A 12,389-nucleotide genomic window follows, 5' to 3' on the forward strand; every position below is an offset into this window, starting at 1 on the left:
TTTCTAATGCATTTCTATTATGTTGATAGTGTTAAATCTAGGATCTAGAGAGGGCACACATATCATATGTTCAAAAGGGCACTTTTCGTCCCGGCTAGACAATTTTGGAGCACTTTCATTGTATCATATACTATGATAGTAATAGAATAATCATTTAGCCTCTTTATAAGTTAATACGTGCTGCCTTGATTTCAAACTTTTCAATCAACGTTATGAAATAAAGAATAATTGTTCATATTAACAAATATTTAAAAAAAACATTATTATAGAGAAAAAAGGGCATGGCGCCAGCCAAAAAAGACATGGTGTGGTGCCATGCTAGTTTGCTTTAGATTTAACACTAGTTGAGAGTTAAATCCCTACATTATGGTCTTCCCTGGCTCTGTACAGGTTTTTTTTTATCAATATCAGTTTGACATATGGTAACCAGGCTAAGCGTATGGCTCTTGAGAAGAGGATCTTAAAGAGCATTCCAGTATATCTTAATATAAAACTTTTAACACCATTGTAGCCATTTGAACAAAGCTGAATCTTCATTATAGTTAGCAAGAAATATTCCTACAAATGTTTGTTTTTCTAGCTGGTACAGTACAGGTTGTTTAAAAAATATTTTGAACACCCTATCCAATATTTGTCATTACCTGTTAATTATCTTCCCTAAGAAAGGGCTGTGGCTACTCTAACTTGAATCCCCTTTCCCCCAAGGATACTTTATCCTTGATAAATAACACCAAGACTACATAGAAAAAGCAATATTTTATGTTGCTAATTTACAGGAAATGTTATTCTGCCAAGTTTGGTTGAAATTGACTCAGTGGTTCTGAAGAAGTGAAACATGAGAAATTTCCTCAGAGAGCCAACAAATTTTGACACTTGAGCTATGCGGCAATGTTAATCTTAAAGGTTAACAAATTCAGTAAAGTTATAGCTAACACTACAAAACTGACAAGTCAGAAAGGGCCCAGCGATGAATCTGAAAATCCTCTGCCTAATCAAAGTATTATGTATAATATTGATGAAAATATTCTCAAGGAAACTTACATTACCATGTGCCATTGAGAGTGCAGACAGACAGACAGGTTGATTACTATAGGAAATTAGGCATTACCTTAAGTTCTATGAAAATCTCACATAATCTCAAGTTATTGCATGTTATAGAAAGTACGTGCTATTATCTGACTAATATTTAGAAATTTTAAGTCCCATACAGTACCCGCAACGTTATTCTTGACATTCCTATCGTGCTCTATCGTGCGTGTATCCTATCGTATCGTGCGTGTATCCTATCCTATCGTGTATCAGGTTTTCCGTTTTCTATCGTGTTTTGCGTTTATCAGGTCTATCGTGTATCGTGTTTTGCGTGTATCAGGTTTTCCGTTTATCGTGAAAATCGTTTATCGTGTAGCTTCGGAAACTATCGGGATCGTATATAAAATCTAATGAAAAAGTACGATACTTTCCGAAACCTTTATTCGTTTTGTTAAAGAAGCTATTTTTAGGAATCGAGGAAAGACGGTATATTTGAAGGAGAACATAAAGTTGTCGATTTTAAGGCAGAAGAAGAGCTATTTGTCTGTCCAGAGAGAGAGAGAGTGAAAATTTATCACAATTTAATTTTAAGTAGTCTGGAAAGTAGGACAGTAAACCGAGCACAGTAAATCTGAAAGCTCCTTCTGAAGTTCATAAACATTTGTTTGTCTAGAAACAGTTATTTGTAATTAACACTAACAGAAAAATAGGGTGTTCCAATTTGAAAGGAAAAATCAGTAAATTACATTGTTTATCACATACATGTATATTTTAATAATGGTTCTTTTTCTTCCGATTTTTTTTTCACGTGTATGCTACTTATATAGCAACTGCTGAACTTGTGCGTATCCTTATATCTGATTTTGTGTATCACCCGTGTTTTGACAGCTAACATTCTCAGGGACATTGTATTTCACACATTTAGAAGATTAAGTTCTAAAAGGGTGCAAGGGTGTTGCATCCCCCAAAATTCTGCTCAACTGGGCACGATTCCGCTGTCATCGTTGTTTTTTTTTTATATACCTTGTACATGTACACATGTACCAATACTCGTACGTGTAGATACTGGAAATTTATGTTGGTTTTGATGATTACTAAGCGTTTCAAAATTGCGAATTTAAAACAAGCCGGGTTTTGTTTATGTTTTTTAAACAGTATATTTATGTTTTGTTAACAAAATATCAATTCAAATAAATATGTTCCAATTACTTATGACTATCAATTATCAATCATAGTGTAAAAATATCTAACAGGTGTAGTGCGGTTGATTTTTTTTAAAGCGGTCGTTATGAAAATAACTTGAGATGTTGAATGAGCCGTGAACTTAGAGCTTGATGCAAAATAACCCCCTCCTCGCTACACGCACAATATTACTTGGTTTTATTTCATACTCAAGGTAATATACATTAGCATAAGAGAGCTACTGAAGCATGATATCACTACATTATATTACATTTAGTTAATTCCCTGTATAATCTATAGGTGACAATATAAGTTTTAGAATCATTGGCTGATAAAATTCATATAGATATCAAATAATGAATTCAATGCCGTATATATTTTATTATTTCTTTTAAATTTTAGCTGTGATGGCATTAAAAAAAACAAAAAAACATACGACCGTGGATTAAAGAAATTATATGGTACAAAACCGATCAATGTTTTAAACAAATGTTACCGCGACGGGACAGGTAGCTGATAGTCATCCCGCGATGAGAACGCGGTTTTCCTGAGTTACCTATAGATTACCGCGTTAGATTTTTTCCCATCGCGAGAACGTGGGAAACAAGAAATCCGCTTTGTCCGTAATGTAGGTATATAATGAACATTGAAATCCTTCAATATTATTATCAACATAATGTAAACATAATGTAATTATGTTGTAGGTATCAAAATTTCGTTCCGTCTAAACCGTTTCTAAATTTACAACATTTCTATCAGGTTTTCCGTTTATCGTGTTTTGCGTTTATCAGGTCTATCGTGAAGATCGTTTATCAGGTTTTGCGTTTATCAGGTTTATCGTGTATCCTATCGTATCGTGCGTGTATCCTATCGTATCGTGCGTGTATCCTATCCTATCGTGCGTGTATCGTGTTCTATCGTTTATCATGTCAAGAATAACGTTGCGGGTACTGTAACTCTGTAAAGACATTAACGTTGATTAATCTGAAAATGAAAAGGGGTCTTTCTCTACCTAATTCTAGTACATGTACTGTCAATCTGCACTCTCAATGGCACATGATAATGTAAGTTAATTTCCTTGAGAATATTTTCAAATCGGGAAAATTGAGTTTACCGTCATTTCCATTCATATAAATTTTAAAACATAATTAAGAACATTTTCATTATATTTATTCAGTTCTTGACTCTATAGTCTCCCTATGACTGAAAAATTCTTGAGAGGGATGTTAAACAACATACAATCAATCAATCAATGTTTCCCACCAGTTTACATTGTACAATATATCTTCAGTTTATAAATACATTTGGGAGATTTTGCTCATGAAATTCGGAACATGGGTGACTGTTTTGTCATTAGGAATGGGTTTGATATTCGGTCTAAATTCCCAGGGAGTGACAGCCCTGTATGTTTCCTTTGTTGGTACACTCTGTTGTGTTTAATATACTGTGTCTCTATTTTGTTTTCCAAGATCAGTGCCAAGATTTTCTACATTAATTATCATATTGCTGAAAAGTGAATACCCAATTTTTTAAAGCCCTTGAAGTTTGCCTTTCACTAGATTTAGCCAGTTATATGGTATAATACACAAAATACATTACATTTTCATACTGTGATTCATTAAGTGCAAAGTTGTGTCTGCTGATAGCATCTTATTGTATCTATTTATACCTGATCACTGGTGTATCAATTTAATCGGCTCATTTCTAATTTTGACCATTTTCCTCAACAGTTACGTCACTAGCTTTAACACTGTTAGGTTAATTAATAATCAAAAGTTACTGCAGAATAAATGAAGAGAACTTACTACATTTGTCAAATGTAACACAATCTAGTCTAAATGTATGAAACAGAAAATCCAATTATTCTACATCTGACATATTGTCTATCAGTTCACACACATTTTGAGCTTTAGGGAAACGGACCAATCAAGTGCATACAGTGTGACATTGGAAAATTTTAATCTAACAGAATTATTCAAGTTTCTAATTCAATGTACATTGTATTTCCAAGATAATCTAAAATTACATAGTCTACAGTAATTCCAATAGAGATCTGAGACTTAATTCCAATTCATTGGTTTACATGCATCAATGCACACAATCTTTGAATATTATAGCCATCATTAATGGTTATATTTCTTACCAACTAGGCAATCATATCTTTACTACCCAGAAATTTTGGCACAAGAAGTATATCTTTAATATAGGTGTTTTGTCACTTCAAAGCCATTAATGGTTTCATTTTAGTATTAATTAATTAAGCTTCAATCTTACCCTCCAACCCTTAGGTTTATTACAGATTGCTGTCCCTTTACAACTTGTGGAGTAAATAAGTGCTTTACATTAGAGATATTCAACGTCACATAAATTACCAATGCTACTGATGTCTGTGGTATTGTGTACAGGCTCTGTTGCAGATGGTGCCATGACAACACCCCACCAACCATCCAATCATTGCTTCCAGCACCTGAAATCACAAGGTGCATCAGAATCAGTGAAATTAAACATTGTAATTGACATGCATATAATCATGTAATATACACCTACAATCCCACACACAGTGAAGAAATTACTGTATGCATGCAGGTCACTCTTAAATTAGTCATTTGGAATGACCTTGAGATTGTCCCAGTTTTACTCAGGATTACCTGTACAAAACTCTTCATATAATCCGAGAATGACTGCACGAAGGCTGTTTCAATAATTGACACGGATTTCATAGAATGTAGCCTTGAAAATACACTGGTTAACATAAATAGCATTTTCAATGTACTTCCATTAACTGGCAGCATAGTTATGCATGTTTTTTTATCCAAATGCAAAAGTATTGCACTTTTAAGTAGCAAAGCATAATGAGCAATCCAACATAAGCATACTGCCATTGGTGTAGAAGAACAAAATAAAATATATATGCTTACTGCCTTGAAAATTAATTGATACATGGGCAATACTTGATAAATGGCAAGGCATGTCTGAACAATAATGAATGTTCCCACTAAGATGAAGTGGGGAGCTTCAATTGTTGTTCATAATAATGAAATTACAAAATTTCATCTTTAAAATTACCCATTAATATGTTTGGCATAAGCTTTTGTTCATTAAATATGAACATTGAAGCCTTTTCCATTTTCAGCATCAACAGCCATATATATCCTTAAATGAAACAATGATCCAAAAAAATCAATTTTAAGCAGTCTTTCATCTTGACAACCCAGGGTGCAAATATGCATCCAACTACAAAGTGATTTCTAGATACAGGCTGCATGAAAACTGCTCCTCTACTTTCAGTATCGGACCCGCGACCTCTGACCCCAAGAAGTCTTCACACATTGAGTTTAATGTAGATATAGACCTTGATATATCTACTGTAGCGAAGACCAATACGCTAGAAATTTTTGACTAGAATACACAGATAAGCTACATATCATTCTGCTAGTGAGCTATACCTAGATTTCTTTGTAAGCACAACCAAGCCTGTAAAACACATCTATTCACTTTAATTCTTTCCATTTTGGTTATCAGAATATTCTAACCCCCTTTCAGGAAAATAATAGCCCCCCTCTTCTACAAAGGTGTAATATAACGACCCCTCATTAGGCCAATTAATTCAACTTCATTGATAGCTATTATCATCCCCGCTCGCCCCTCAAAACTTGGCCCTCCCTAAAAAATTTTTTTGGTTTTTTTTTTGGGTGAAACTTGCGATTTCCGGGGAAAAAATTCCTGTCCAACTCCCCTATTTACACTTCTTGTTTACATTTCCGGTATAGAAACGTGAAAAGCCACATGAAGAAAATAGATATATGGCTTTCTTAATTTCTCGCATTCTTACACTGGCGTATATCTTGAAGAAGTTTGGTATCTTTCTGTGTTTGAAATTAATGCTTAAACTGGAATTCATCTGTGAACTAAGCATAGATTGATATCCATCTGGCATTTAAACAATCTAATTAAAATTAGATGTTAGATCCGCTCGCGTACTCGCATGCATATGTATGCGAGTACGTGAGCGGATCCAACATCTAATTTTAATTAGATTGAATGATGCACTTCTTTTGACAAAAACTTGTTTGTCATTAACATTTTTCTCAGCCTTGGGTAGTCTCTTCTCTAGGAGTACACTTGGCCTTTTGACCCCAAAATCGATAAGGAACATCTCCGTCCCATGGGTAGTCCATATGTATGATATGGCCGGTGACTTTAGGTGGAAAGGATAACGTTTTAGAGCCTGGAAACCATATTGCTACTTCAATGTCCAGTGCACTTGACCTTTGACCCCAAATTCGATAGGGAACATCTTCATTCCATGGGTACTGTATATACTCGCCTACAAATTGGATTTTGGGGAGTTAAATTTTGGTCCAAAACTCTATGTCCGACTTATAGGAGTGTCCTAAGAAGATTAGTATTTTTCTGGATGTTGTAATGGTATTTTTAAAACAGCAAAAACATGGATGAAATAAACAAAATAGTAACTGATTAATTTGTTGAGAATAAAAAGTGAAATATCAATGTCATATCCCAAAACATTGTTGGAACACAGATAAATACATAGGAGTATTGATATGAAATTCATTTGTTAGGAAAAAATATCAAATATCAGCGCATTTCTCAAAATATTTGAAACACAGGTAAAAACATTAGAGTATTGATTTGAAATTGTCAACCGATTCTTGAAAAAAAGTTAGACCGACTTATAAATGAGTCAATGGCACTCCCCTCCAAAAATAACCAACGAACTATAAAACCCACTTTGAAAAATTCACGTCAAAAACCTAAAACTCAACAGTGCAATTCAATACATGTACAATGTAACACGAAAGTCAACAGATATACTGCAATTTTCATGCATGTTTCATATTTCTACCATCATATTCTCAAAAACACTTCTTCAGAAGCCAATATTGGAAGAGTTGCACCAGTTTTTATCATTCGATCAGCTAATTAGAAATCGCTATCACATATACCAGAAATATTATGTCAAGTATTTTACAGTTTGCCCTTTTAAAAATAATGCTCCTCATTAGTTTGAAATTAATTAATCTCATCTTGGGATGATATTTGTCAAGCCTCAGTAAGAAATTCCTAAATTCTTGTCGGAAGCAGATTAAAATATTTAAGTTTTTGACAGACTTCAAAAACAGCTGATGAAAAAAAAGAAAAATCAATATATGCACCCTGGGGTGCATAAGCCGAGTTGCATGGGATACATTGTAAAGTCAGGAATGATGTGGCATATTCATAATTGTGAAGAACTAATTTCAGTTTTAAACTTTTCAAGTTACTGTCCAGAAACCATATTTGTCTGAAGTTTTCAATCTATTTTTGGTCACTGTGACTTTGACCTTTGACCCTTTTCTCCAAAATCAATAGGGGCCTTGCTTTGCTGGTATCCAACAATATAACCAAGTTTCATTTGATTCAAATTAAAAATTTTCAAGTTATTCTCCGGAAACTATTTTTTTTTTTTTTTTTTGAAATTTTAAATCTATTTTCGGTCACTGTGACCTTGACCTTTGACCCATTTTCTCCAAAATCAATAGGGGTCTTCTTTACCTGGTACATAACAATATCTTTAAGTATCATTTGATTTGGATTTAAACTTTCTGAGTTATCATCCAGAAACCAAATATTTCTAAAATTTTCATTCTATATTCGGTCACTGTGACCTTGACCTTTGACCTTTTTTCTCCAAAATCAATAGGGGTCTTTCTTACCTGGTACCCAACAATATATCAAAGTTTGATTTGATTCAGATTTAAACTTTCTCAGTTATCATCCGGAAACCAAATTTTCATTCTATTTTCGGTCACTGTGACCTTGACCTTTAACCTTTTTTCTCAAAAATCAATAGGGGTCTTCCTTACCTAGTACCCAACAATATATCAAAGTTTCATTTGATTAGATTGTAAACTTTTCGAGTTATCATCTGGAAACCAATTGTTGATGCCCAACCGCCCACCCGCCAGCATCACCAAACCAATAGCCGGGTTCAACTTCGTTGCAACTCGGCTAATAAGTGAGTGATTCCACAGATCATCATACTTTGTTATCATGATTGACATTAGTTTCATCGCCAGGTTTGTATTATAAATAAATTGTGCATTGACTCAGGCTGCATCATTTCTAACCAGATTGAATTTCCGCGAGAATTTGTGGGACCTTATATCACAATTTAACAACACAATCTTTCCTCTCTAGCTTTAATATGTTGAAAACAATAAATGACAAAATGTCAAAAAATTCTCTAGAACATGGTACACCAGGCATTTTCAGCATTCTATAATTTTCACTGCAACAATTTCTTTTTCTCCGTCTCCTGACAGAATATTGGATGGATCATCTTGTAACTTTCAATTCTGCCCTGTCACCCTTAAAGGATTTTTCCATCGCAATATTATTGGATACTTTAATGAGTCTCGTCTTTACTTCATTGTCAAAATTGTCCGTTGGCACACAAGTATTGTGCAAACTTCAGCAAAAAACAAATCTGAATCAAGGCTTACAAATATATGACATAATTCTAGCAGCTGTGTACCTTACAATAGAACCCGTGCGACATCATAATAAGACAGACAATATATCCTGACTTAATATGCATCGACATCAAGAATGTTTCTTTCAAGCCTTTGTGTTGAAATTTTTTCAATTCCGATTCCAGACTTTTAAATGGCCCTTGTATAAAAACAATAAATGTTTATAAAACATATATGCCCCCCATGGCGCAAAATTGAAAAGGGTTATACACATGCATCAACTAATTGATAGCAGCTAGTGCCAAACCAATTCAAGATATTGAGCAGACAATATCTTCCTATGTCAATTAAGAGTGGATTGATCACGTGACCTAAAAATCAATGGGATCATCTACTCCTTACGCTGTACCAGTGTACCAAGTTTCGTGTCAATCAAGATATTAATAAAATATCAAATATATATATTAATCAAACTATACATCAAAATTCTTAAAATATAGGAGACAATATACAATGTATTACTATGTCTAGTTTAACCCTTGACCATATTAACTCATTTTATAAGGGTCATCTACTCCTTATGATGTACCAGGGTACCAAGTTTGATGTCTCTCAAGCAAAGGGTTCTGAAGATATTGAGTGGACAGTATATTACTATGTCCAGTTTGACCCTTGATTTTTGACCATGTGACCTCAAAATCAATAGGGGTCATCTACTTCTGAAGACTCACCATTGTACCAAGTTTGATGTCTGTCAAGCAAAGGGTTTTTAAGATATTGAGTGGGTATAGTATATTCCTATGTCCAGTTTGACCCTTGATCTTTGACCATGTGACCTCCAAATCAATAGGAGTCATGACTCCTCACAATGTATCAGTGTACCAAGTTTAATGTCTGTCAAGGAAAAGTTTCTCAAGATATTGGGCGGACAGTATATTCTTAAGTCCAGAGTGGATTGACCCGGCCTTGACCTTTTTTACCTGAATATCAATAGAGGTCCTCTTCTAATCATAACCAACCCTCATATGAAATATCATTACAATCAAGTGAATGGTTCTCAAGATATTTAGCGGACAACATGTGGTCTACCGACCGACCGACCAACAGGTGCAAAGCAATATGCCCCTCTTCTTTTAAGGGGGGCATAAAAAATACGTGTTAAATTCATATAGGCCAATCACATATTTTAGCAATAGGTGACAACTTATCGCAATTCACCTTTGAATTAGAACGCTTTACACGATATAGTATTGCGTTGTGTGACGACACAATTGAATGAGACGATCGAACAGTTTGAATGACATGTATGATGTAATACAATAAAAGTTTTCATTGGCCAATTACAGCCCGCCCACTTTCTCGAGCTGATTCAGGTGACCGGTGATCAGACTAGAAAATTACTAGGCCTACCCGGAGAACTGTAGCTCTCCGAAAAAATATTGTGACGGAACAGAGCTACAGATCCAGCTCTTATAAAAACCTTCGATTTACGGGGCACAAAAAGCTGCGCACGGTTGAGGCCCAATATCGCGTTATCGGTGTATTCTCGTGTTGCTGTCTCATAAATTCAATATAAGAAAATCTTAACATATTTTCCTACTATATTTGTGTCCAAACATACCTTCAAATATTCATTAAAGCCACACACGACCCGAAAACTCGCAGCTTCAAATGATTTCGTTTGTTGACGTAGCCATGTTAGGTAGCCGGTCAATTCGAACTACTGTTGCTATTGGTATCTATTCATAAAATTGGTTGTAAGTTATGTATTCACTCGTCATTAATTATCAACGCGAATGATTAATAGAAATTAAAAGATACAGTTTTTGTAAAGGTAAAATAAGCTCTTGATTAACGAAAATGCTACATAAACCCATGATGGTCCTTAACACTCGTGTGGCAGAGATGGAGACCGTGAGTTTAGCTATTTGAATAATTATCATCTAATGGAACTGGGATAATATATTAATTAAAATATAGTAGGAAAATATGTTAGGATTTTTTTAATATCAAATTTATGAGACAACAACACAAGAATAAAACTTTTTTTCTTTCTTCCTTTGAAGTTTGTTTCCATCTAGCCGTCATGTTTTCTAATGCCGACTACTCCCGTATAAGGGAATTTGGGCGGACTTATACATATGGACCAATGAGAGTTTCTGTTGCATTTCGCAATTGTATTACAAACATATTCAATTGTGTCGTCACACAACGCAATACTACATCGGCCAAAGCGTTCTAATTCAAAGGTGAATTGCGATAAATCAAATTTATCACATAATCAATTTAATCAGCTTTTTTAAAACCTTTGTAGTTGTTCATTTGCTGCTGGAGCACTATAAATTTAAATTAGTCTTGCTCAACCATGCACTCAACTGTTTCTGTATTTCCAACGAGCGCTAGTCTGGTAGACAGTTGTGACGTCAGAACAAGTCTTACCAAATCTGGTATAGAACCTCATTGACAAGGACACACGTACCTCCAAATGACTGAAAGTTTGAACAAATAAATTGAATTTATCTTTTATCGCAATTCACCTTTGAATTAGAACGCTTTGGCCGATATAGTATTGCGTTGTGTGACGACACAATTGAATCTGTTTCTAATACAATTGCGAAATGCAACAGAAACTCTCATTGGTCCATATGTATAAGTCCGCCCAAATTCCCTTATACGGGAGTAGTCGGCATTAGAAAACGTGACGGCCAGATGGAAACAAACTTCAAAGGAAGAAAGAGAAAAATATAAAAACAAAATTTCATATTTGAAAATACACAAGGGTATGAACAGCAATGCTTCACACCAGCATGCTTTTCATGAGGTACATGCTATCGCGATTCATGGAGTATGCTAGCCACAGTTCATGCCCTCATGTATTTTCAAAAATAATTCCAAAATCATTACAAGAATGACCATTTAGGGGATGCAGATTACAGATTTCCTCTTATGTAATCATGTCTTGGTCTCAATTGTTATCATTGGTCTTTATCAGCATCTCACTTGTTGAAGTTTATAACCTAGCGTCTGTTGAACACACTGGATTTACAAACTTTTACTTTATCTAAATGAATCTGAAATTAAAAACATGATGTTGCACAAATTCAGAATCCTGCACCATGAAATCAGATTGTACAATGATAAAAACACCTGAAAGGAATCAGTCAATGGTACACTCTCAGGTAATGACTGCAACTTACACTAAGTTAATCTGATCAAGTTCCAGAGTGCCTGGACTTACAAAGCGGATTTATTACATGAGATGCATCACAACAATTACTCCAGGATTTGTACACATATTCTTAAATTGATTCATTGTTGTTTAACATCCTAGCAAGAATATTTCATTCACTATATTGAGACATCGCCTGCTTTTGGTAAAGTCAGCCACCAAACTATTGCTACTATACCAATGCAGTAACAGCTCTTTTCTTGTCCCAATGCTTCTCTTAACATGACTTTAATTAAGTTTTTATGGTTTCATCAGTACTTGAATTAGGCAAACAAACAATAATTATAATATAACCTATACTTATAATCTGATCATTAAGATCAGATCTTTTTTTCTTTATCTATATATATATATATGGTATCTACATTGTAACAATGAGCATACTTAATATAATCTCAATATCATTGCTGTACTTTAAAAATTACTACTTTACAAAAATTTTAAATTGTAATTACTAAACTGAAAACAAGATG

At 34.3% G+C, this 12,389-nt stretch overlaps 1 protein-coding gene across 3 annotated transcripts in view; it reads right to left on the bottom strand.

Moving 5' to 3' along the window:
* The window catches only part of LOC125668460 (receptor-type tyrosine-protein phosphatase kappa-like), a 184,206-nt gene that overhangs the window by 103,542 nt on the left and 68,275 nt on the right, over positions 1 to 12,389 (bottom strand). For all 3 annotated transcript variants that reach the window (XM_048902659.2, XM_048902660.2, XM_048902661.2), the window contains one exon: positions 4,584 to 4,678. In XM_048902659.2, the coding sequence (XP_048758616.2) occupies positions 4,584 to 4,638 (55 nt within the window). In that variant the 5' untranslated portion in view covers positions 4,639 to 4,678. The remainder of the gene's footprint in view (positions 1 to 4,583; positions 4,679 to 12,389) is intronic.

The sequence above is a fragment of the Ostrea edulis genome, chromosome 4, assembly GCF_947568905.1.
Source record: "Ostrea edulis chromosome 4, xbOstEdul1.1, whole genome shotgun sequence".
Lineage (NCBI taxonomy): Eukaryota > Metazoa > Mollusca > Bivalvia > Ostreida > Ostreidae > Ostrea > Ostrea edulis.